Source organism: Myxocyprinus asiaticus, chromosome 18, assembly GCF_019703515.2.
Source record: "Myxocyprinus asiaticus isolate MX2 ecotype Aquarium Trade chromosome 18, UBuf_Myxa_2, whole genome shotgun sequence".
NCBI lineage: Eukaryota > Metazoa > Chordata > Actinopteri > Cypriniformes > Catostomidae > Myxocyprinus > Myxocyprinus asiaticus.
In genome coordinates this window covers 19,587,011-19,613,873 of record NC_059361.1, presented here as the reverse complement: position 1 = coordinate 19,613,873, position 26,863 = coordinate 19,587,011, and the positions used below count along the sequence as shown (strand labels likewise).

The window sequence follows — 26,863 nt, the reverse complement described above, 5'->3', positions numbered from 1 at the left end:
TTGCTTAATAATCTCATTCCATATCTGGATAATTGCTGCAATATCATAGAGGATACATTTACTCCTCTATGATATTGCATTATATTAGTTTTGTACAGTATGTTAACCTAATAGCCAAAATACTTGGACATACTTGAATGAGAATAAACCTGAAATAGGAATGTGTTTCAGTCACAATGCACATTATGTAGTTTAGAGATGATTTAGAGACATTTAGAATGTTACAAATGGCTATTTCTATTTAAATAAATGTTGTATTCTTAATATTTTCAGTTTGTCCAAGAATCCTCTTGCAGCAATGCAGGTCTTTGGTATTTAGAAGCTGCTAGTTTAGGACCTGTGAGGAGTTGGTTTCTCAAACTAGAGACTGTGATTTACTAGTCTTTTTGTTGTGCATCTGAGCCGTCCACTTCCCTCTCTATCCTGGTTAAAGATTCTTTCTTCAAAACAGTAATGTGGAATAGTCTTCATCTCTCTAAAACAATAGACTTAAGAAGAAAATAGAATTTCAGTAGTTTCTTTTTGCCTATTTTTAAAACCAAAATTTGACTTGCAAGTGTAAAGCAACTTGTAAGAACTCAATACCTCAGCAAATGGGGGAAAAAAACCCACTGTATTGTGATGTCCGCATGGTAGCACAACCATTTTCAATTGTTCTAATAATAACATTTTCTTGAGTACCAAATTAGCACTTTAGAATGCTTTTGTAAGGAATAGGTGACACAGTATATGTTTGCCATCACGGGTAAAGAAAAATTTAATAAAATCACTTAAAACAGTTATTTCAAACCGTAACAATAATTGGCAATTAATGATTTTGACAGTATTTTTGATCAATTTAATGCATCCTTGGTGAAAAGAAGCATAAGTTTCTTTCAAGAACAAAAATGTCTTTGTGTTCTAAAAATGGAAGCTTATATACTATATATAATATAATTTTCATAAAGTAACTTGTAACATAATTACTTGAGAAGTTTTTCAGCAAGCTACTTATTTACTCTTACTTGAGTCATAATATTTCTTAGTAATTCAACTTGTACTCAAGTGAATTATTTCTTCAGTAGCAGTACATTTATTTAAGTAAAAAAAATAAATCTGTACTCTTTCCACCACTGCTAATATGTAAATCTTTGTAGGTGATGCACCCAAGGTCTAATTTAAACTATTTTAATTGTCAAGTCCAACAGGACTGAAAAGATTTTTAGAGTCTCAATGGTTCAAACATTCACCTGTGGGCATTTAAAACCTTTAGATTTTCACCATCAGACAGGGCCTTAGAAGAAGTTCTAGTTGTGGGTCAATCCAATCCAGAAACATTCACATATGGGGAGCATTTCATAATAACTCCAGAAACATGTGTAAAAGCAATTGATGGAATGGAAGAAGATTTATGTCCCATAGTAAAGCTGCATCAGCATCTCTCCTAATATATCACACAGTAGTTTCATACAGTACTTTCATGGTACTGATATAATTATAGTACATGCTATATACTGTATGTTATACTTTTATAAACCTATTGTGAGCACAATGAGTTTGTGGATGTCTTGATGAAGGTTTAAGGTAATGAGGATTAGATTGTTGTGTAATTGTCCAGATGTTTTTTTATTTATTATTATTATTTATTTATTTATTATTTTGGTTAGCCCTCAGCTGGACATGTGATGAGCAGACCTTGAGCTCTGCCATGATTGGTCATTTAACTCAAATGAGAAACAGAGAAGTAATTCAAAACATTTCAGCAATTGTATTGCATATATATCACAATCTGCATATAATTTAATTAAATGTTCAGGATTTGGCCTCCTGGTTGTGGATGTATCGTGGATTTATGATTGTTTAAAATGTTTCAGAAAGGCGACAGTTAAAAAGTGAGGGGATGAACAAAGAGGGACTCAGTGGCACAGAGAGAGAGAATGTGAAAGCAAACATTTTTATCAGATTTGAGCATGTGAAAGTCACTGCAAATAATAGGATTAAAAGAGATTTCAATCCCACCACAGTGCAGAGAAATATAGTAAAATTTAGTTGTTTTGACAAATACAACAACAAAATTTACTGAGGACAATATACTGTTATATGTACAGTATATACTGCACACACTTGAATATTTCTCAGGGTTGGTATGTTTCTGAAAATCAGTTTCTGTATAGGCACATACCTTAAAGTGTTGACTACAAAAAAAGCTAATGAAAATTTTGGTTATTGCCCAGAAAACAATTCAGTTCATTTATGATACTGTAACGTTGGGTTCTTGGAGTGGAAGAGAGGAAACACAGGAGTAAGTACTTTCAATCTTTTAATAACAAACGCTGGAGTGGAACAAACAATAAAGCTAAACAATAGTAATCGCTGGAGTGGAAAAAACAATAAAGCTAAACATCACAAACTAGTAATGCAATGTAACACTTCAAGGACTGACAAGGAATGAATCAAACTTATACACATGGAACTAATGAGGGAATGGAAGGCAGGTGTGGATGATGATGAACACATGGAAGTGATGAGGGCAGTGAACTATGGGAGATGTAGTCCAGGGGAAAACTTCAAAACAAGAGTCCTTGAAGAACATGAGGGAAAAAGACTGTGACATTACCCCCCCCCCCCCCTTAAAGGATGACTCCTGGCACCCAAAGACGGATGAGGAGGGTAGGGTGACGCAGAAGGTGAAGAAGGATCCAAGGAGGACGATCAGGAGGCTTCGGGGCTGTGAATGGATCCGGAGGCCTGGGAGGTGGCCACAGGGCAGTGAATGGATCCGGAGGCCTGGGAGGCATCCGCAGGGCAAGGACTGGTTCAGAAGGACTGGGAGGTGGCCACAGGGCAAGGACTGGGTCAGGAGGTGGAACCGCTGGAGGAGGAGACTCTGGAGAAGCGGGCGGAGCCATGGAAGACTCTGAGGGCGGAGCCGTGGAAGAGTCTGAGGGTGGAGCTAGAAGAGGCTCAACGAAGGCAGGCAGAGCCATGGAAGGCTCTAAGGGTGGAGGCGTGGGAGGCAGAGCCGTGGGAGTCCCAAGGGGCAGAGCCAGGGAACTTGGTGCCCGGAGAGTAGCCGACGGCTCGAAGGGCCAGGGTGGAGCCGAAGGTTCGGAGGACTGAGGTGAAACTGGGGGATCTGAGGACAGAGGCGGAGCCGGTGGGACTGAGGACTGAGGTGGAGCCATAGGGAAGGAGGACCTCTGTGAAGCTGGAGGCTTGGAGTGACGAACTATAGCTGGAGGATCGGATGGAAGTGATGAGGGCAGTGAATTATGGGAGATGTAGTCCGGGGGAAAACTTGAGGGAGAAAGACTGTGACAGATACATTGATCTTTTAGGAAAATATGTTTTACAATATATGGGGTAATTTGTCACAGTGGAATCTGCCATTAAATAGCTTTTTATAAAAAGTATAAATATGAAATAACAATACATGAAACAAAAATGTTAAAAGTAAAAATATTTATATATACTGATGAGCTAAAACATTATGACCTCTCACAGGTGAAGCAAATAACGTTGAACATCTCCTAACAAGGCCACATGTCAAGGTCTGGGTAGATTAGATGGTAAGCAAACAATCAGTTCTCATAGTCAACGAGTTCAATGCAGGAGAAATGGACAGGACTAAAGACCTGAGCGACTTTGACAAGGGCCAAATTGTTATGGCCAGACGACAGTGTCAAAGCATCTCTTAAATGGCAAGGCATGTGGGGTGCTCCTGGTCAGCAGTGGTGAGTACCTACCAACAGTGGTCCGAGGAGGGACAAACCGCAAACTGGGACAGGATGTTGGGTGCCCAGTGCTCATCAAAGCACGAGGGCAACAAAGGTTATCCCGTCTGGCCAAACCAACAGAAGATCTACTGTGGCACAAGTCACAGATAATTTGAATGATGGTTATGGGAGGAATGTGTCACTACACACAGTGCATCGCACCCTGCTGTATATGGGGCTGCCCATGATGACCCCGTCCATCATCAAAAGCACCTACAATGGGCACACGAGCATCGGAACTGGACCTAGGTGCAATGGAAGAAGTTCGCCTGGTCCGATGAGTCCCATTTTCTTTGACATCATGTGGACGGCAGTATAGGTGTGCGCCGTTTACCTGGGGAAGAGATGGCACCAGGATGGACTGTGGAAAGAAGTCAAGCCGGTGGAGGAAGTGTGATACTCTGGGCAATGTTCTGCTGGGAAACCCTGGGTCCAGCCATTCATGTGGATGTCAGTTTGGCACATGCCACCTACCTAAACATCATTGCAGACCAGGTACACCCCTTAATGGCAATGATATTCTCTGCTGGCAGTGGCCTCTTTCAGCAGGATAATGCGACCTGCCACACTGCACACATTGTTCAGGAATGGTTTGAGGAAAATGATGAAGAGCTCAAGGTGATTCCCTGGCCTCCAAATTCCCCAGATCTCAATCCAATTGAGTATCTGTGGGATGTGCTGAACCAACAAGTCTGATCTATGGCAGCTCCACCTCGCAGCTTACAGGACTTGAAGAATCTGCTGCTAATGTCTTGGTGCCAGATCCCACAGGACACCTTCAGGGGTCTTTTAGTGTCCATGCCTCGGCAAGTCGGCTCTGTTTTGGTGACACGCACAGGACTAAAGCAAAACTATAGCAAAAATATGTTGAAATTGGAATTTTAGTTTGGTGGACAGACTTCACAAAAAAGTTATTAATTTAAAAGGGTTTTGAACCAGGTGTTACAAACCAACATACAAAACTACTGCTAGAGAAAACACACATTGGTGTAACTGGACTTGTTACTGCAAACCTTATAGTAACTGAGATATAACACCATCTGACAACTAGCCTCTGTCACCCCTATATATTTACAGGGATATTTCACCCAAAAATGAAAATTCTCTCATCATTTACTCACCCTCATGCAATTTCACATGTGTATGTGTCTTTCTTCTGCAAAACACAAACAAAGATTTTTAGAAGAATATTTAATCTCTGTAGGTCCTTACAATGCAAGTGAAAATTAACCAGATCTTTGAAGCTCCAAATAGCACATAAAGGCAACATAAAAGTAATCCATATGACTCCAGTGGTTAAATCCATATCTTCAGAAGTTATATGATAAGTGTGGGTGAGAAACAGATAAATATTGAAGTCCCTTTTTTACCATTAATCTCCACTTTCACTTTCAAAATGTGAAAGATTGTGAAAGTGAAAGTGGAGATTTATAGTAAAAAAAAGGACTGTCTCATATTCCCTGTTTTTGTGTTGACTTTTATGTTGAAATTCTTGTTTAGTTCCTGTTTCCTGTTAGTTTGTAGTCCTTTTATAGTTTCATTTTATGATTGGTTTTCCCCTGATTGTTTCCACAGGTGTTCCTCATTCCCTTGTTTGCCCCTATGTATTTAAGCCCTTGTTTTCTCTTGGTTTCTTGGTCAGTCTTCACATGTGTTGTCACATTCTGTGCCTGGTTTCCCGTGTTGTGTTTCGTTTTATTCTAAGTACTTTGTTTATCTTTGGTTTCCATTAAAAGCTACATTTAGATCCTCATTTCTCGCCTGCCTCCTCACAGAAAGACTGACCTTCCAAAATAGATCTAGCAGTGTGCTTTGTCCAGTTGAGCCGAGCAAACTTACCAATTAGAGAATACTCTCGTCTGTTTAGCATTGTTGCCAGATACACGGGATTTACTGATTCCCACTTGAAGTCCTTATATCAGATTGGTCTCCTAGCTCACAAGTGGAGGGAATTGCCAGAGACCGGTGATTACACGTGGGAGGAATATGTGGAGTTAACTTTATAGACCTTCTTTCTCAACCCTGGTTCTGGTTTCCAAGTCTTCCACACCTCAGCCTGTTCCATGTCATGTAACAGCAACACCTCAGCCTGCTCAATACCATGTCTCAGCCAAACCTCTGCCTACTCAACGCCATGCCACAGCTACGCCTGAGTCTGCTCCACGCCATGCGTTGCCAGCCTCGTCCGTCCCAGAGCCAGCGTTGCCAGCCTTGTCCGTCCCAGAGCCAGCGTTGTCAACTTCGGCCAACCAGAGGAGAAGGAGAAGAAAAGTTTCTGTTCCCAAGTCTTCCAGTGTACATGACCACAGAGGTCGTTTCCAAGTTTCCGCTCATGCCCACGACCACAGAGGTCGTTTCCCAGTCTCATCCCGTGAACACAACCACGGAGGTCGTTTCCGAGTCTCTGCCCATGCCCCCGACCATGGAGGTCGTTTCCGAGTCTCTGCCCATGCCCCCGACCATGGAGGTCGTTTCCGAGTCTCTGCCCATGCCCACGACCACGGAGGTCGTTTCCGAGTCTCTGCCCATGCCCACGACCACGGAGGTCATTTCCGAGTCTCTGCCCATGCCCACGACCACGGAGGTCATTTCTGAGTCTCTGCCCATGCCCACGACTACAGAGGTCGTTCCCGAGTCTCTTCCCATGTTCGCGACCAAGGAGGTCGTTTCCCATTCATCCAGGACTCTTTGTCTCGAGCCTGCCATGGATTCGCCCCTCGAGCCTTCCACAGCTTCGCCCCTCGAGCCTGCCACGGCTCCACCCCCAGAGCTTATTCCTCCAGCAGCTCCGCCCCCACCCCCAGAGCCTATTCCTTCCACGGCTCCTCCCCCAGAGTCTTCCACGGCTCCGCCCCAGAGACTATTTCCCCAGTGGCTCCGCCCCCAGAGTCCACCTGATCTGTTCTGGTCTCCCTGGTCTCCTGGCCGTCCGCCTGATCTGCTCTGGTCTCCTGGCCAACCGCCTGATCTGCACTGGTCTCCCTGGCCTCCTGGCCGCCCACCTGATCTGCTCTGGTCTACTTGATCCTCCAAGCCTGCAGCGTCGCTCTGGCTTTCCATTCCTCCAGCTCGCCTTGGTTTCAAATCTCCCTGACTTTGCCTTGTTCCTCTATTCCCCTTGCCCCTTGTGCCCCCTTGAACTACCTGTTTTCCCCCACATTCCATGGACAATTTGTTTTTGTTTTTTGGAGCGTCTGGAATCCACTCCTTAAAGGGGGGATCTGTCACATATTCCCTGTTTTTGTGTTGACTTCTATGTTGAAATTCTTGTTTAGTTCCTGTTTCCTGTTAGTTTGTAGTATTTTTGTAGTTTCATTTTATGATTGGGTTTTCCCCTGATTGTTTCCACAGGTGTTCCTCATTCCCTTGTTTGCCCCTATGTATTTAAGCCCTTGTTTTCCCCTGGTTTCTTGGTCAGTCTTCACATGTGTTGTCATGTTCTGTGCCTGGTTTCCCATGTTTTGTTTTATTCTAAGTACTTTGTTTATCTTTGGTTTCCATTAAAAGCTGCATTTAGATCCTCATTCCTCGCCTGCCTCCTCACAAGGACTATGGATAGGTTTGTGAGAAAATTATCATATAGCATCGACTATATGGATTTAACTACTGGAGACTTATACTTTTATGTAGCCGTTATGTGCTTTTTGGAGCTTCAAAGATCTGGTTACCATTCACTTGCAATGTATGGACCTACAGAGCTGAAATTTTCTTTAAAAAAAAAAATTTGTGTTCTGCAGAAGAAAGAAATTCATACACATCTGGGATGGCATGAGGGTGAGTAAATGATGAGAATTTTCATTTTTGGGTAAACTATCCCTTTAAAATCCATTGTAGGATCCCTAAAGATACTGAAATATGTAGATCACGCCACAGTAAATATAACTAAGGTATATTTTTAGAACAATTAGTCACTTTCTCTCCTTGGCATGAATACGCATACACACACACACACACACTATATATATATATATATATATATATATAATGTCTATCTTTGGCGCCCTCGTCTGTTTATAATATAAACACCATTGCTCCATAGAAAACATGTTTTCTAAGCCTTTTACAAACACAGCCTGCAACATATAGTGGCTGTCTCTCAGTTTCCATAGCATGACGGTCTGTTTTGTAAATTATTCATGGATGAGTGGAGACACATAGCAGAGATGGGACAACAAACAAAAAGTTGCCTGGAGTGGATGTGCTCAGAGTGACCAGGACAGGTTGCTGAAGCGTAGCATTTATTGCTGTTGTTGGGACTGGCTGAACACTGGCTTCTGGTAAAGCTCAGCACCAGAACTCCTTTAAAGCTGGATAGTGAGATGGAAAACACCTAATAGCTTTTTACCTCTGTTTTGAACCTGTGGCTTTCAGACATGTACTGTACCATTGCCGTGACAAGGTTGGTCACTTTTTTTTTTACCCACCAAACAGGTCTTCTAAACCCTGTGACCCCAGCAAGCTAAAGGTGAAGGCCTATTGGTGTGTCTTCAATTATGGGCACTTTTGGCCCTGTGGACTTTTCACACTCACACTAGTTTAGTATGGAAAAGAATAAAAAAAGTCCTGAACACTGTCATAGCTTGCAAAGATTTCTGTCAAAAATTTAAGATTTTCAAAAAATTTGGGCCTGAGCCCTCATTTTGATTCTTTATTTTTGGTAGTGGCTTTGTCACTGAATGCTTCATAAGAATGATCATGAACTAATCTAAACTGCTGTCTATTAAGCTGTTTGAGCTACATGACTGAATGTAAACAAGGATATTCTCTCTTTAGCTTCAGACCTTAATCTAGCTTTCATTAGATAGTATGTGACGAATTCTTCTCATTTCTGGCTATGAATTGGGAACGGTGTCTATGATGCTGTAGTTTACTTCTGTAAACTGACTTCAGCTTTAAATTTAATAACGTTCTGCCTCGAGTCATATCTGTGGTCAAAAACAAAGGCTTTGAAGGTCAAAAACTGTATACTGACCATCAGCAGCTTGTCTTTCATAATTTAGCCTAATGACTTGCTTTAATGACTTCAGACTTCAGCTGTTACTTAAATCAAATTTCAGATCATTTTTTGACTTTTAGTGCATTTCATTATATATATTATTTTTTTAGGAGCTTGAATCTGAAGTTGACATGGAAAGAGCATGGAACATGCACTTCATTGTAAAAAATATTTTGTCAGATAACCTAAATATGTACTTCATGTGGTAACATCTAAATTAACAGGTTTTATCAAAATATTATTTAACATGACTACGTGAGATTACAAACCATCATCAGGTCACATCAGGTAAAAATAGAATTTTAAAAATGTTAAAAAATGACCATGGACAAAATAAACAACCAGTAAAGAGTACTGTTCATTGGACCATAAAACAGATTCTTTAATCTTATTGTGTGGAAATTACCCAGACTGCATCTTTTTCATTGTATTGGAGCTTTTATCTCATGAACCCGGGACACAAGCATTTCTTAAATGTATATTTTAAATTAGATCAAGGTAGAAAAATAGCATTTATTGCATTTATTACTTATTTTAAGTAGTTTATTGCTGTTATTACATTGTTGTTGTTGTTGTTATCAGTAAGTGAGTATCTCTCCTTTACAGTATAAATGGTGTGAGGAAGAACCAGTGGATCTATTCTGCCTCAAACAAACAGAAACTGAGTACATTTGTTTATTAACACTGTAAGAAAGATCTCGTAATATTTTGTGGAAATTGTGTTACTAAACAAAAAACTAACACTGTTTATAGTTCAAAACTAACTTTCTATGATACATAGTAGAAAACGTAATCTGCTTGTATTGCAATACATTACAAACTGTATTTATGCTGTTATTAGATTAAAAAAAAAATAATAGATCAATAAAAAAGCTATTTCATGTTGCTGGTGGCAATTTTCCAAAGTTTGAATAACCAAAAAAAAAAGAAAAAAAAAAAAAGACAATTCATAAAATTCATGATAGTTCATGGTGGTTGCTCCTTGAGCAAGAAAGATAATTCTTTGCTTTTTTTTTTTTTTTTTTTTTTACAAAAAAGTACATAGTCGAATTCAAATGAGTAAATTGTTTGTTGCAGATGTTAGGAGGTTTTTAATTACAATTTAGGAGAAAATTACATGCTTCCATTAAGTTTGGACCACTCGAAAATGTCCTGCTCGCACACAATGTCCGAATTTATGAGCAGGTAGCGATCTCCCACACAGAAGTGTTTCTGACAGGCAGCACATTTGAAGCATTCCAGGTGGTATACTTTGTCACGGACACGCATTGTCATTTCAAAGGCCCGGATCCTCTTTTCACAAGAAGCGCAGAGCCCATCTTGACCAAACAGTCTGCAGAGAAGAAATAAAAATAAAAAAATGTATTTGCTTGCAATGGATTTTATTAATTGAGGAAGAAGCTACCAATGGTTCACCTCAGAATGACATTCCTGTGTGTGATTTTGTTGAGCAGATGGATAAAATTAATTGGTAACACTTTACAATAAGGTTCCATTTGCTAACATTAGTAAATGCATTAGGTATCATGAACAAACAATTAACAATCTATTTGTTGCATCATTTATTAATCTTTGTTAATGTTAGTTAATGAAAATACAATTGTTCATTGTTAATTCATGTTAGTTCATAGTGCATTAACTAATGTTAACTAATAAAGTCTTTGATTTTAAATAAGTATTAGTATATGTTGAAAGTAACATTAACTAAGATTAATAAATGCTTAAGTATTGTTCATTGTTAACTAATGTTAACTAATGTTATTAACTAATGTTAACAAATGGAATCTTATTGTAAAGTGTTACCAGTTCATTAATAATATGAATTCAGTACTTGTTATTAATAGTATTATTTATTATGAATACTTTTTAGTTATTATTATGATAATTAACAGCAACAACAACCATATTTCAGCAAATAGGAAGCAGAAATTCATAGATGTCATTTTAAATATGTAGGCTGAGCATGTGCAGAAATAAATGACACATGTACACATTTAATCACACATTTACTGTAATTACAAAAGCTTTGTGTGATCTATTCAAACCGATCTCATGAAAAGTCGTACATAATTTACGAGTTGGCTATTTCATATGGTCTCGCACGATGTTGTTTGCATAAACTCATACGACTTCATCACGTGCAAATTCCTGGATGTCTAATGCGGAAGTAAGCGGGAGTTCCGTGCACAAGCCGTTAAGGACATGCTTATTAATATTATGCCCTTACCCAAACCCCTTATCTAAACTTTACCAAGAGTGTGTAAACATGATAGGAAGCTGTTGTGTGTGGCAGACGCAAGTAACTGTCACGTATTAGATGGAAACGATGTCCAGCGATGTCATTGGCTGTAGTGAAAGTCATAGGAATTCAAACGAGTGCAGTCGCACGATATCATACGAATTAGCCAAATTTAGAAAAGTCGTATGAATCCTGACAATTTCGCCATGAGAGTGTGTTGGATCTATTTTAACATAAACAATCATTTCTGACTTCTACATTCATAATTGTCTAAAATCCGTTGATATTTCTCACTTCGCGCTGATAGTTTTGAGTGAATACATCACATCCGGTCGGACTTTTGCATACTATCTAGTCGCACAAGCTGAAATATTTCAAAGCAGCTGAAGCTCAAACTGGATCCAAAAATTTAGCATCCAGAGATGGTCGCAAGTCCACGCAGCCCCCGTGCGACTCTCCATTGGAAATAAATGGCTTCCGGTCTATCGTCTGTCGGATCCAGTGGACAGGTGGCTTTAGGAATAAATAGTTCACCCAAAATGAAAATTCTCTCATCAGTCTCTCACCCTCATGCCATCCCAGATGTGTGACTTTCTTTCTTCGGCAGAACACAAATTGAGATTTTTAGAAGAATATTTCAGCTCTGTAGGTCCATACAATGCAAGTCAGTGGGGTCCAAAACATTCAAACTCTAAAAAGCACATAAAGACAGCACAAAAGTAATCTATATGACTTCAGTGGTTTAATCAATGTCTTCTTAAGCGATCTAATAGATTTTGGGTGAGAACGTACCAAAATATAACTCCTTTTTCACTTTTCCATCTTTCCATAGCAGTCTCTAAGCACGATCATGATTTCAAGCTTAATTACACTTCCTAGTGCTTGACAAATACACAGAGTGCTAGATGGCGCTAAGAAGTTTAATCAAGCTTTAAATCATGATCTCCAAAAAGACTGCTGATGTCAAAAAGGAGTTATATTTTGGTCGGTTTTCACCCAAACCGATTGGACTGCTTCAGAAGACATGGATTAAATTCCTGGAGTCTTATGGATTACCTTTATGCTGCCTTTATGTGCTTTTGGAGCTTCAAACTTTTACAGAGCTGCGATATTCTACTAAAAATCTCTGTTTGTGTTCTGCAGAAGAAAGTCATACATGTCTGGGATGGCATGAGGGTATGAGTAAATTACAAGATTATTCATTTTTGGGTGAACTATTCATTTAAGCAAATAAATTATTAGTTGCATTATTATTCATGCAACTAAGTATTTGAAAATTTGGTGACCACGTCTTTTAATAAACACAAATTTACAAAACTGTATTCTTATAATGCACTTTATCCTCAACCAGTTCTGTGTGCTATCAATCTCTTTGTGCCAGTCTTACCTCAGGTAGTCTCTCCTGCACAGCTTCCTGCCAAGCTTGTAGTAAAGCCTGCGGCCCACTTCCCCTAAGCGGCAGCCGCAGAGGTCACAGCTCAGGCAGTCCTCATGCCAGTATTGCTCTATGGCCTTGAGGAAGAAACGGTCCCCGATGCTCTGCTGACAGCCGCCACATGTCAGCAGTGATGGGGGCATCTGAAGCACCTCGTCGACTGGTTCCCTGCAATTTAGCATTCGGTTACAATATGTTTTCAGTGCGCTACACCATTTTGAACGCCAGAGGGCATTGCTACATGCTTTATTGACAACACATACACACACACACACACACACACACACACACACACACACACACACACAAAACTCAACCTGCTCTGTATTCCGTACGACTAAAACGACATCAACACTGCCAAACGGATGGGCTAACTTTTTTCTGGCCTATTTGTGTTCTAAACAGAGCTAAAAACAAACCGTCTAGGCGGAAAATCTAGACTGCAATGCCTTGGTTGTAAATAACGTTTTGCTCTAGCTGCAGCCACTGGCTCATCATCCCAAGAGAGAAAAGAAGCGTCAAGTGCGGTAGGCAAATGAGGCGCTCCGGTCCATTGCACATTGAAATTATGACAACTGAACTAGGCACCTGTCAACAAGCTAAATCTCATTTGGTTTAAAAAGAAATATCGCAAGGCTACTAGACTAGACTAGACTCACTGTTTATTGGTCTTCGCTGTTACTATTTAAAGTCACAAACTTAGAAACCACTAAGCATACGCAGTCCGCGTTTAATTGTTGTCTAATATCCTGCAATTAAACAAAACAAATGTATGCAAACACAAGTAAATAATAAATAAATAATACATATATACATATATGGCTTACTTACTCGTTCGCTTCCAATGTCTTCCTCTCTATTGTAGATGCCATATTAAATAAGTGGTTCAGGAATAATTCTGTGCATTTGATATGCGCACTTTGACGTCAAATATGCCCCACACTCGCCGTCTGTAGTGCTTACTACTGAAAGACCATCAGTGTCCTAAAAAATTAACAGCGTTGTTGCCAAAGCAATTCAAGCGTGCGCAAAAATGCACCTGCCTTTTAACGTACTGGAGACGTCAACCTCGTCGTCCAAGTGCATCCAGATACGCAGAATGTCGCTTCTTTTGCGTTACATCACATTTCTGTCTCCATGCATTCAGTCCTCATGTCATATATTGTTTATGAATGAGAAGTGGTGACAGGCAGATGTTCCCCAACCACGTTTGTTTAATTAGTAGCTACTTTAGAGCGCAGAGCAACTGCATAATAAATATAGACTTTACATCAAGCATGTCATCTCCTCTGCGCGAAGTCGCCAAAGCGCTGCCCCGTGCTGTCTGTGGTCCCGTTATTGTAAGGCAGCAGGTATTTTTAAATGGCCCTGCCCACCCAGTTTCTGGTCTCTTTTCCGACTTCCTGCTCACGACCGCCTCGACAATGACAGGAAATAGCGCTCCCAGACTCCGCTAGCCGCCAGTCAATTATAAAACATGGGGACTCGTGACTCGAAGGGTCACGAGCTCACAGTAACAAACTCTTCATTTCAAATACCTGAGGTTGAACTAATGAGATCGAACTGTCCATGCAATGAATAGAGAACAACTAACTTAGTGAAAAAACAAACAATTGACAGCCTGACGGTTATGCAAGCACAGAAAGAATGCTAAAGGACACAATGCAACATACTGTCACCACATAATTTATTCATGCTAAAATAATTCTTGCATGAGCTCAGGAAGTGACCAAACAGAGTTCTTGTCTTCATTGATTAGATTAGCTTGAAAAAGCCAACCTACTGTTCTACTATTGAAAGTTATTATTAGTGGTGCTTGCATTTATGCAAAGCATTATTCTCTCACATACTTATTAGGGGTTCAAGCGCTTAGCGCTGAAACCCTATTGTAATTGTTAAGATTATTATTATTATTATTATTCCGCCATAAAACTGATCAGGCAGAGCAAACCGTAAGGCCTAGAGACTTGAAACTTGGTCAGATGGTAGCAGTTTTGCTCGCTACTCAGAAACACGGACTTGGCCAAATCGGTCAATAGGGAGCGCTACAGCGATCAAAAACGCTCATAACTCCTAGACCGTTTGTCGTAGACTCAAGTGTTTTATACCACTGGAATCATTGGCTCAAACCAAACAAAAGGTATATCTCCGATTTAATCTATAAAAATGTTCTGCCATCTTGGATTTTTCATAAAACATACTTTTGCGAACTAGTCCTAGGTTTTTCGCCCGATCGGGACCAAACCAGTGCCACACGATTCTATGGAGTCTCAATATCAAAGGTTATCAAAACAAGTTTGAACTTTCGACTCGAGCTAGCTACAGTATGCGAAAACATAGGAAGTAGGAGTGGCCAGTTTTACGTAAATGGCTATAACTCTTGAAGGAAATGAGATATCTTCACCAAACTTGGCATGCTTATGTAAGAGGTCAATCTCTGGTCGTCGCCCAGAAAAAATGGTCTTTGTCTCAGCTGCCATCATTGTCTATATGGACATTCACGTATGTTGAAAAAGATGGCTGCCATCGGCCAATCAATTTCAGCAGCTAATACACAAGATTAACAATGACCGATCGGAACGAAACTTGGTGGACCTATTTGACTGTTGGTCTGAGAGGGTTGTGCAAAGTTTTTAAAAAATCGGCCATTATGTGGTGCTATCACGATTTTTGTAGGTGTTAATGGTTGTATATAATGCAGTGTTGTGAAAAAACACAAGTAATATATATCACCTGATAGCTCTTCTCATTCTAAACAACTTTGCCTCAAGAAGCATTTGTGTCTGTCAAACCGTTCAGTAAATATTTCAGATAATGTTAAAAAACCTACTTTTGCGAACTAGTCCTAGGTTTTTCGCCCGATCGGACCAGTGCAGAAATATACTCTGGAGTGTGATTATCAATAATTATAAAAAAAAAGTTTAAATTTCGACTCAGGGTTGCTAAGGGGTGCCAAAACGTTGGAAAAGGGCGGGCCATTTTTTACTAAAATGGCTATAAGGCCCGAACAAAATTAGATATTTTCACCAAACTCGGTACACATGTGTATGAGCTAAATTTGAGATCACGGTAAAAAAAAACCGCGGAGTTTGACCACTTGGTGGCGCTATAACAGGAAAAAAAAACATGAAAACAGCTCTAACTACGCAACTGTTAGTCTGATTGAGTTGAAAATCGGCATGCAGTGTCTTTGTCCAAGGTGCCATGACTGTGTATGAGGACATTGACGTATCTCAAAAAACATGGCTGCCATCGGCCAATGAAGTTTGAGCACCTATTAGACAAGGTTAACAGAGGCCGATCGGCACAAAACTCGGTGGGCCTGTTCGACTCCTGGCCCTAGAGGTCTGTGTGAAATTTGAAGGAAATCGGCCAATGGATGGTGCTAACGAGTTTTACGCTTCTGAATTCACGTGGTGTTTCACACATACACAAAATGGCTGTGTCCCAATTCAAAGTCTGCATCCTTCGAAGGACTCAGACTTCAAAGGCTGCATCCTTCGAAGGACTCGGACTACAAAGGCCACACCTTCGAAGGCCGCGAAAGTCAGACTGAGCATTGTTAATTGGGACAGTCTAGCCTACGGAGGACTGTTTTTGTTGCCTAACAACTGTGACAGCTGCCGAGTGACTGTAACGTTTGTGTTGGACTTTTTTGAAAGTTATATTAAACTGTCTGAAAACAAAACAGTGTTCACAAACTGTCTAAATATTTTCACCATGGTCCATTTCTGTATATAATAAAGAGTTAAAACTATATATAATCGCATCTTAGTAAGATATAAGTCAACATTTGAACCACTTTAAAGTTGTTTTTTTTTTTTTTTTTACATTTGTATCATTAGATATTTGAATAAGTTGAAACCTAATACTTACATTTAAAAGTGTAATTCAGCAATTTCTCTCAAAAAAAATCCTGTCGTCACTGGCGCGCAATGAATTCTGGGGTAGGCAAGATAAACGTCATTTCACGGGAATGAAGGATGCATTTGGAGGCCGCATTTGAAGGAGCCTTCGAATTGAGACAGCTTTTGTCGTGCAGCAGCGACGCAATCGGCCTTCGAATGCGACCTTTGAGGATGCAGCCTCTGAATTGGGACATAGCTATAATTCATATCATTTGTTAGATCTCCTCATACTGAACAACTTTGCCTCAAGAACCACTGCTGTCAATCAAATCGTTCATTAAATATTCACGATTATGTAAAAAACCTACTTTTGTGAACTAGTCCTAGGTTTTTCGTTCAACCTCAATAAAACCAATGCAGTACAATTCTCTGGACTCTCTAGGTCAATAATTATCAAAAATTGTTTTTTGAACTTTACCCTTTGGGTAGCTATAACAGTGTCATTTAGAAAATGGGCATGGTCAAGTGTACAAATAAGCCCATAATTCCTAAAGAAAAACTCAGAACTTCACGAAATTAGGTGAGCACACGTGACATATGATTCTAAACAAGCATGCAGACTTTTATGGAGATCGGACCATATGTAGCGCTATGAGCTTTAAAAAGCATTGTCTTTCCTTAGTAAATTGCCTGTATTGACTGTAAATGATCTATTCCATCTATGATCTAGGTGGTTACATGCTTGCTAAATAAAACATAATACCATTTTACACATGTGCTTAAAGGCCTTAAACCGCTTGAACCCCGTTAATTGCTGCTCGCAGCTATATTTATTATTATTGTATGATTATTATTATTCCTTACAAAATTTAGGCACCTAACTCGATCCCGCACAATTTGTCGTAGATCCACAAATGAGGTGTCAAATTGATCGGCTTATTTAGAATGACTGGGCAGTGTGGAAATAGTGCATTTAATTACAAAATTACCAAGTGGGAATGTTGTGGGAAAGTGATATTCAACGATAGACTGACAAACCATTGTGTAAAATGATGAATAAAAATACATTTATGCTTACCTTTTTCTAGCGACGCATCCACTGACGGTTGGCCCGTTGAAGATTAAAAAATGTGAATGCGCAAAACTCTAGATTTCTTTAACCAAGGCTATGTCTCATTTGATAGGCTGCGTCTTCCGGAGGTCCACATACGTCATCAAGTCTGTCTCGTTTCATAAAAGCGAGTAGGACACTTCTAATGCAGCATTCGAATGCGACCTTCTTTCATGGGAATTCGGAGGATGCATGAGGTGTATCCTTCGTGGGCACTCACAACCCACAATTCTTTGCTTCAACGGAAATGTCTAAAAAAAAATAGCGCCAATTTGCCGGTAAATATGATGTTCAAACGCACGTAATGTTAATTCCCAAGTTGAAGTACCTCAGTAGATGGGTGCAGAGTATATAATATGTATAATTATGTTAATATATAATTAAAATAAAGTATTAGACTAAAAGTACACCTGTAAAATCTATTTTCTTTTCTCTTTACATCATTATAACTCTCCAAAAAATATACCTCATACATTCCCTTCTAAAGGGACTTTCTTCCCTTCTCACTCAAAGCGCTCGCGCTTGTTAAAGAGTGGCGTGCTGTCATAGCAACCATGTTACGTTACGTTTCCTTTTGTCCTACGAAGGCCGTCTCGTTTAAACAAGATTTGTTTAAAGGAGGACGCTCGGTATACTGCAGCCTTCAAAGGACGCGTCCTACCTAGCATGCAGCCTTCGAAATGTGAATCAACCTCATTTCGACGTTGAGCATATGTTCTATTTTCGACCTAACAATTTTCTGATGTACCGACTAAAGAGTGAATGTTAGTTCAACATTTAAAATTGATCAAGGACTGATCCTGACCATTACAGCTAAAAATAGACGTTGAATCGACGTCTCCTTGCTATCTGGGAACCTTTCTTTACAAACATTAACCATGGTTTTACTACAATAACCATAGAATCACCATGGTATTTTGTAGTAAAATCATAGTAACCACAAAATTAAACAAGGTTACTATATAAACACCACATAACTGTAATTTAATTGAATCAAATCTATAGTTTCCGCCAAAAAACATGGTTAATATAATATTTCTGTAGTAAAACTATGTTATATAATTTTTTTTTTTTAATTATTATTATTAAAAGTATTAAAGAAAATATTAAGAGAGGAGACGGGAAACAGAATGGGAAAAAGAGTGCGACAAACACGGAATTGAATACGGGTCAAAAAGGCATAAGGTGCGTCCTAAACTGCACACTTCTGCACTATTCTATGCCGTTTTGTAGTGTTAGTAGTGCGAGTAGTATGTTTACACTGAAAATTCAACAAAATGAAGTGTACCATGAGTACCTAGATGATGCACTTACTACTTCAATCTTCAAAACAGAGTGTGGAATGTTGGACACTTCATGCACTCGGCACTCGTGGCTTGCCATACCCAGCCTTACTGGTCTGACAAAATAATTGTAAACAATGGAGAATGTGGCAACTAGCAAAACTTCAGTGAAGACAGCACCTCACAAATGTTTTATTCTGTGCACCACATCACAGTTGACATATTTGACACACAGTTGACACGTATTGAAAATATTTAATTGTCATGGAGCTAACAAAGTCAGTAAATGGCTCCTTTGAACCGTTTACTCCTGATCTATCAGCTCACACCCATCTCTGCTTGATGTCGTTGGAGAAAACTCTTCTTATCTCCTGCCAGAGCTGCTCGAGGATTGTCAACAACAGTACTGGGCCTGGCGATAATACACTGCTTAACTGCGCCAGAGGTTTAAGGGCATTAAATGGGACCCAAAAACATCATGGCTATGCTTATAGGGATCCAACTCAGTGGCATTATTGGAGCCAAATGGTGGCTGCATCTATGCCAATCTGGCCCTGGTGCACAATAAACTTGTTAGGTCAAAGATTGCCTCTTAGCTAGGATTTCACTATTCTGATTCACAACTGGAGCAGCTGAAGCAAACTACATTTCATCCTAAGAGATGTAAAGGGCCAGTTGACAGTGGGAAAAACATATTTTGAGTGGCCAGAAAAGTAATTTAAAGTAATTTTGTTCATAATGTAATTATCAGAATGTATAAAATCTTAAAGGAATATTCTGGGTTCAATACACGTGAATCTCAATCATCAGCATTTGTGGCATAATGTTGATTACCACAACAATAATTTTGAATTGCTCCTCCTTTTCTTTAAAAAAAAAAAAAAAAAAACTTAATTGCCATGATGTCAACAAACCATAAAGCCCTAAAAAAAAGTCCTTTTGTAAAATTATAGGCTTCACATTTCTGCCTTTAAACCCTCCAAAAAATGGCCCCATTCACTTCCATTGTAAGTGCCTCACTGTAACTTTGATTTTTGCATTTTTTAAAGAAAAGGAGGAACGAGTCGAAATTATTTTTTGTGGTAATCAACATTATGCCGCAAATGCTGTTTTAGCTTAACTTGTATTGAACCCAGAATATTCCTTTAAAGCACACCAAGGTCATGGATTCAAATAACAGAAAACGCATGTACTGATAAAATGTAACTAAGTTGCTTTGGATAAATGCATCTGCCAAGTGAACAAATGTAAAATCATCTTCACTGATAACATTTCACAACTGGATGGTAATATCTTGCTCTCTTTGTTGACAAACTACACTCACAAACCAATTTGGTTACTATAATTATCAGTTTAAATGCTTTTATTGTTGCATACTTGTTCCTAAAGAGATTTCCCAATACTGCAGAGCTATTTATCCAAGGTGTTAACATAATTAAAACATTTCGTTGTGTGCTTCAGCAGTGTATTGTTCAATAACAGTTAGATCTGCGTGTGTAAGGCGTCCACCATTTCCTGTGGATCGGACACAGCAAACCCAGAGGATGTACAGGAAATGAGCACAGATGAACCTTGGCAGGGGGTGGTATGAGCCAAGCTGACTTCCTACTTGTTTGACTTGATCACCCTGCTGGACTCTGATTGGTTGAATGGCTCCAGATGGCCCCCATTGATAGGAGAATGGCTTTTGAGACAGTGTGTTGGAAACCACGGACTGTCAACTCATCTACTTGGCAGGAAACTCTTTCTTAACCCAGAGTAGGTTTCCTTCAAAAATGGTTAGGGATTGCTTGTGACATTAAACCACAACTAGCTATTATTTAAAAATTCTGTGGGTCTTATGTATCATGTGTCTTACTGGCATTTATACTGCCTGCATGCCACTGGAAACATATATAAAAATAAGAGTGAAGTAAGATGTTCCTGTCTTTCTTTACAGAGCCTTTCATTTATTTATTTTTTTAAATAGTAAAACTGAACTAACTGAACAATTGTGTTGGGGAGCGATAAACTAAAACTGAGTGATATTACCAGAATTATGTTATCGGTCCTACTTTATTTTAGCTGTCTTCAACTACTATGTAATTAATAATTTGATACAATATACTTATGTGCTGTACATATGTGTTGTTGCATTGTACTTACATTTAAAGTACCTGCATTTAAATACTTTTAGTAGTTACATTGTTAACCTTACCTCCTAACCCTAAACCTAACCCTTACCTAACATGGGCCATTCAGCATAATGCAGCAGCCCGTACAACAACATGTAGTTACACAGTACATGCATTGTATTGCATGTATTTTAATGTTAGTACTTAACAGTTAAAGACACTAAATTTAAAGTATGACCCAGTTATCTAATAAAATCATAAGAACATGAATTCTAAACTTCCTGTGCTGCGTTTGAAATACATGAAGGTATGTCTTGAGTTAGTAATAATGATAAATAACTTAGTATTTTGCAAGGCCGTGACTATGTATTAAGGACTGGAGGTAGATTAAGAATTAACACGTGCTTTAATGATGGTCTCCCATTACCTATTATAGTAATGACCAGTAACCTTTTCAAATTAAATGATAAACACATAGTATAAAATGGCACTGTTTCCTGAGAATGAACCACAAGCTGAAAAAATAAATTCCTAATGAATCTTCTAATGAACGTTCAGATTATTAAATTATTTATTATTATTTAATGCCAATGCTAACAGGATTGTGGAGGCATTTAAAATTCAAATCTTAATATTTTTTATTTATTTAATGTAGAATGCCTTCTGCTTCAACTTCATTTTGAAGACGTGACAAATCAAGAATATCTAGCAAATAAAGGTGTAAAAACATCTAATAGTTTTTACTTAATATCAAAAGATTAAAAATAATAATATGAAAGCCATTTTGTTCATCTGAAACTAAGGAATACTATGAAGTAAACTATATCAGGGTAAACTTCTATAACAATGAAAGAGGTACACTAACAAATATTAATTTTGCATTTCCATTTACTCCAACAGCAAAAGTAAAAAATCCACTGTTGCGTTTTAATGACTTTTTAAAAGAGGAAGAAAATAGAGAGAGATGGATTACGGCAGTCAGAAGACAGAAAGATGCCAAATTTACTGTTGCTCTCTCAAAAGTTGTATTTAAAACCCCATCGCAAGGAGTATTATTTATTTATTTTTTTTTTTAATGCCAGGGTAATATAATAACACAGACTGTAGTGATTTAAATATACATTAAATAATTAAAAAATTGAAAATAAGAAACTTTGCTAGATTTACCCTGCAAAATTAAGGCAGAAATGCATCATCACAATCTAACCATTGTCCACTGTCTTGTCTGTCATAAAAATGACTATAACTTCACTTACATTATCATGGAATTAAACTTTGGCTGTGTCTAGAAGGTAACTGTCCGGTTGGGAAAGTCTCATTTGCTATTACTAAGGTTAAGGTTGGATTTTGGGGTAGGGTTTCTGTGGGACTCCAAATCAAACACAATAAACACACAGTATGAATGTTACATGCTAGTCCCACAAGACATTCCCCAGCTGGATGGTTACCTTCCAGACACAACCCTAAGCTCTCAAAGCATTTTTAAATGTAGCTTTGTACACTTTGTTAAATAGGAAATGCCATTCCAGTTTATTTACCATTCATGGAAAAATGGAGACATATCCATAGACCTCCTCTTATTGTATATGTTGGACATGTATATGTTGGACATGTTTTGTCTTAACCCTTTAACTGACAAGCACAACCATATAGTAGACCTTAGTTTGGGTGTGGGGATGCCCCTCTTATATAAAGGCCAGTTATGATGATGTTTTTTTCCCCCTTGAATAGACATACTGAAGCATTAATTAGTCATTTTTAATGTTTAGTCATTTTAAGTTTTTTAATTTATTGAACTGAGTCTGACTGAAAATGTTATGAATTAACTCTTTTTTTTTTATTGCATTGAAATGTAAAGATTTCTGATTTGGCATGTTTGGCATAGAAAAATTAATATAAAACGATTAAATTAAAATGTCATTATAATAAAAAAATAGCATGTTAACTGTTGGGGTAAAAAACGGTTTAAAAAAAAGTAGAAAACTTCAACAACAAAACAATACTTGAAATGTGAATTGCAAAAAATGTGAGTTGCATGCAGGTCTGATATTGTGGTCTGGATGTTATATGGACTGTCATATACCAATGTATGGATGTATATGTAACAATTCAAAAAACCCTTTAGGGTAGATTTAATTTCATACAGAGCCTGCTAAATAATGAAATGCATCCAAGACCTACTATGTTTATTATACATAGAAAGACCAAGAAATAGTAATGCCGATTTGAAGCAAGATTTACCATAAACAGACGTCTTAACCGTATGGTAGAGTTTAATATCTTCTAGGAAAAAAAAAAAAAACATCTAAAAAACTTTGGAGGTGGTTACTTAGATGTCTATTAATACGAATTTTGTATAAAATATTTTTTTCCTTAGCTCCTTCCTAGTGATTGTTAAAGGGTTAATTGGTCCAAGCAAAGTTGTGTCCTACTAGAAAAGTCATCCATCACACAACAATCGCAGTAAGGCTTATTTCCTGTAAGGCCTGGATGTGTTGTTGACTCTCTGATATTACATATACTCTGTAACAGGCTACTGATTCCTGTCTAATCTCAGCTTTAACTATTGTTGGCTCCTTTCTGAGCAGCTTGTGTGAACACTGTTGGTAAGACCAAGATAAAACATTGTTGTTCTAATTGGTTTTTGATCTGCTGTATTAATTGTAAACTTAAGATGAACAGTGATTAAAGGAGAAGCCACTCTACAGCCAGGGGTGTAAAAAGTACTCAGAAATTTTACTTAAGTGTAAGTATGGATACAGAGTGGAAATTTTACTCAATTAAAAGTCTAAGTATCTAGCCAAAAACATATTTGAGTGAAAGTAAAAAAGTATTCACATTAAATTGTAATAAGTATTAAAAAAGTAAAAAGTAACTTTTTTCCTAGATAGAATGAAATCAAGGGAGGAGATTATGTGAGAGAGGATGTAGTTAAATTAGATTGGTTTGTTAAACTAATCTTTTTACTGTCTCTGGAAACTGTCATATTTATTCCCCAGTGACATTTGAAACCTGATCATAGAATCATGTTAAAATTACTACATTTTTGCAAAATTATATTTATGTGGCCTGTTTTATGTAACACAGCAATTTCCTGGTGGAGTGAACACTAGAGGTGCTAAAACAACAATGACTTTTATCCCCTTTCACTCAAATCACGAGTAAAACGTCAGATTATCAGTTCATAAACTTACTTTTCAATCTGTTCCTCACAACGCTATCTTATGACATATAAAAACTTTTACTATAGTGCATGACTCATTTTAATGTTTTTTTTTTACATAACCAACTACATTTTGTAAAGGGCCGGGGTACGAGTACTGGAGAGCACACGAGTCGACACATGAGCCAAAAGTGTCATATAAGCACCACAAAATGAACTAGTTGCTTCAGAAATTGTGTTTTTCATCTCACATTTGCTTTTTATGACACTATCAGTTAGGTTTAAGTTTAAGGTTTAGACTAGGGAGGTAGGTTTTGTTGATTTAAATCTTGATAGAACATTAACCTTAAAAACCTCATCTGTTCAGGAGAACATTTCACTCGCTTTTAGCTCCACAAAGTGGACATTTCACTTCGGAACTGCCCTGAGAGGTCAAGTCAACCTTTATTTATAGAGCACATTTAAAAACAACAGAAGTTGACCCAAAGTGCTTTACAGATCAAACAAATAAATGTACAATGACAGAGTTATATATATATATATATATATATATATATATATATATACTAATGAAGAAGCTCACCTCACATGGAAAGGGAGACTGTTCCAGAGATCAGGACCTACCACAGAAAAGGCACTATTGCCCTTAGAGCTATAGCGACAACGAGGAACCCTCAAAAGAAGTTGATCAGAAGACCTGAGCACTCTACTGGGGGAGTAAGGGAGGAGAAGGTCACTGATATATTGGGGCGCGAGGCCAGATAAAGCCTTGAAGACATAAATCAGAATTTTCAAATCGAACTTAAATTTCACAGGAAGCCAGCGTATAGACGCTAATACAGGGAAAATGTGATCCCTCTTTCTTGACCCTGTTAAGAGCCTGGCTGCCGCGTTTTAAACCAGCTGTAGGCGAGATAATGCAGTTTGAGGGAGACCAATGTACAGTGTGTTACAATAGTCTAACCTTGATGAAATTAGTGAGTGGATCACAATTTCCAGGTCTTTGCTGGAAAGAAAATGTTTAACTTAAGCAATATATCTCAGGTGGAAAAAGCTACCCTTGACAATGGCACTGATCTGCTTATTGAAATGTAATTATGAGTCTAAAATCACTCCAAGAAACCTTACATGATCTTGTACATTCAACAACAGAGGAACTAACTGGGCAATCAAGCCAGATAAGGAGGACATGGATAAACCTAAGATCAGAACTTCGATTTTGCTTTCATTTAATTGTAAAAAAAAAAATTGCCAGCCAATGTTTAATATCTTTGAAGCAATTTAGGACATTATCAACTGAATACTTATTGTCTAACCTTGCGGGGAAATAAAATTCTCTAGATTTACAGAAAATGTCCTATTTTTTAGATAGGAGGCAAACCACTGGAGGACCATACCCTGGATGCCAACCATACACTCAAACGCGGCACTGAGGTCTAATAAAACTAAGACAACAGGTGAACCTGAATCTATGGTGAGAAAAATATCATTAGTGACCTTCAGCAATGCAGATTCGGTGCTGTGCAAGGGTCTGAAGCCAGACTGAAATGTATTCAAAATGTTAAATGTATTTAGATAGGAGTAGAGCTCACGTGTAATCAACCACAATTTTATTTTGCAAAAAAATTGCCACAGTCACGCAACATTCGTTGCATGAGAAGGCACTCACGAATTGCGATGTCAGAGCACCCAGCCCCTTGAGACATAGAGGAAGATCAAAAAAATTCAAATGAAGCCTTGAAGAAAGTTAGTAATGTTGTTGACAATGTGAAATGTTTTCTGAGTGTTGCTACCAAACCTTGCTGTTGAGCAGATGGATGAATTCAATAAAGTTCATAATTAATATTTACTCAGATTCCATTACTTTTATTATCAATATTATTATAATTATTATTGCTGGTTTAATAGTTGTTATTATAATTAATAGTTGCCTTTAAATGTTTAAGTGAAGGACTGCGGCTGAGTTGCCACAACAAGGATTGGAAATGAGTCACTCGTTGAAAGGGAGCTTCATTCCCCTATGGGATACTCCTCTAATCAGTATTATTCTTGAAAGAAAACACCCTTTCAATAGAACAGTGCTATCATAGAGCAGAGCAACCATGTTAACTGCTTCCTGTATTTGCCAAACAAAACCTCTTGCCACTGCATTCACATAGTTATTGAATAGTTTGCTTCATTATACTTTACAGAAGGAAAGAAAAAGCCAGAAAGTAACAGACGCCTTATTCTTAAATATATATCTATGGGAAATTTTGTCTGCCAATGGTCTTCTATTGATTTAGGGTAAATACAGGTAAAGTGGGACACTTAAGCTTAATTATATATTTATGCATTCTTCTATTGCTAAAGTATGGGACAATATTCGGATCATATTTTAAAAACAATGGCAAGGACAATGTATCTGAAAGTTTCCCACTCTAACTGTATTCACCCTAAAAATCGCACAATACATGTTCCTGTAAAATCACATGAACTGACCAAGACATAGTTCTGAAGACTTCTTATAAGGAATAAACCTGCTTTCTGAAGAGATCACAGATGCAATAAGAGAATATAACTTATTTTGTATAAATAAATAAGTATGGGTTAAATACCCAATAGATCTTGTTCACAGTAGGGCCATCTTTGATTTTTGATGGGAATGAAAATGAGGCTGTAAGGGATAGACGTACAGTCTCTACAATGACATGCACTGTATAAAGCTATCACAAAGCTCCTAGAATCAAATCTTATTTTCTACAGCTCATGTTGTCTGGAGTTTTTTTCTTTTCTTTTCTTTTTTTTTTACTACTAAAATATCTTGGAAAGATATTTTTCAATGTCTCGTCAACGGAAGGATCCAAAACCACTTTAAACAACAGTAAGTCCCAGTGAAGAGAATGAATTTTTCCCTCACAGTCTCCTTGTAATTCCCTT

General features: G+C 38.1%; 2 protein-coding genes across 5 annotated transcripts; one reads left to right on the top strand and one right to left on the bottom strand.

Annotated features, from left to right (window-relative positions):
- The first annotated feature begins 2,643 nt into the window (after nt 1–2,643).
- LOC127456085 (uncharacterized) lies at nt 2,644–7,373 on the top strand. Of its 2 annotated transcripts, none has more exons than XM_051724403.1 (2): nt 2,644–6,183; nt 6,223–7,373. In XM_051724403.1, the coding sequence occupies exons 1-2, from the start codon at nt 5,857–5,859 to the stop codon at nt 6,778–6,780; spliced, it is 885 nt and encodes a 294-aa protein (XP_051580363.1). In that variant the 5' UTR covers nt 2,644–5,856; the 3' UTR covers nt 6,781–7,373. The 2 variants fall into 2 exon arrangements, with proteins under 2 accessions (XP_051580363.1, XP_051580364.1); XM_051724404.1 differs by having other exon boundaries at nt 2,644–6,300; nt 6,340–7,373.
- Nucleotides 7,374–9,410: 2,037 nt separating this feature from the next.
- lmo2 (LIM domain only 2 (rhombotin-like 1)) lies at nt 9,411–14,033 on the bottom strand. 3 transcript variants are annotated; one of them, XM_051724413.1, is made up of 3 exons: nt 13,696–14,033; nt 12,378–12,593; nt 9,411–10,084 (listed from the first exon to the last, which is right to left on the bottom strand). In XM_051724413.1, exons 1-3 carry the CDS (start codon nt 13,707–13,709, stop codon nt 9,865–9,867), a joined length of 450 nt encoding a protein of 149 aa, XP_051580373.1. In that variant the 5' UTR covers nt 13,710–14,033; the 3' UTR covers nt 9,411–9,864. The 3 variants fall into 3 exon arrangements, with proteins under 3 accessions (XP_051580373.1, XP_051580374.1, XP_051580372.1); XM_051724414.1 differs by having other exon boundaries at nt 13,469–14,025; XM_051724412.1 differs by having other exon boundaries at nt 13,257–14,021.
- Between the last annotated feature and the right edge of the window lie 12,830 nt (nt 14,034–26,863).

Coding starts and splice junctions, on each gene's coding strand:
- LOC127456085 (XM_051724403.1), top strand. CDS start 5,857: ATGTCTCAGCCAAACCTCTGCCTACTCAACGCCATGCCACAGCTACGC. Junction 6,184..6,222: donor CCATGCCCCCGACCATGGAG/GTCGTTTCCGAG, acceptor CCGACCATGGAG/GTCGTTTCCGAGTCTCTGCC.
- lmo2 (XM_051724412.1), bottom strand. CDS start 13,297: ATGGCATCTACAATAGAGAGGAAGACATTGGAAGCGAACGA. Junction 12,594..13,256: donor AAGACATTGGAAGCGAACGA/GTAAGTAAGCCA, acceptor GCTAAATTGCAG/GGAACCAGTCGACGAGGTGC. Junction 10,085..12,377: donor TGCAGGAGAGACTACCTGAG/GTAAGACTGGCA, acceptor TCTTCTCTGCAG/ACTGTTTGGTCAAGATGGGC.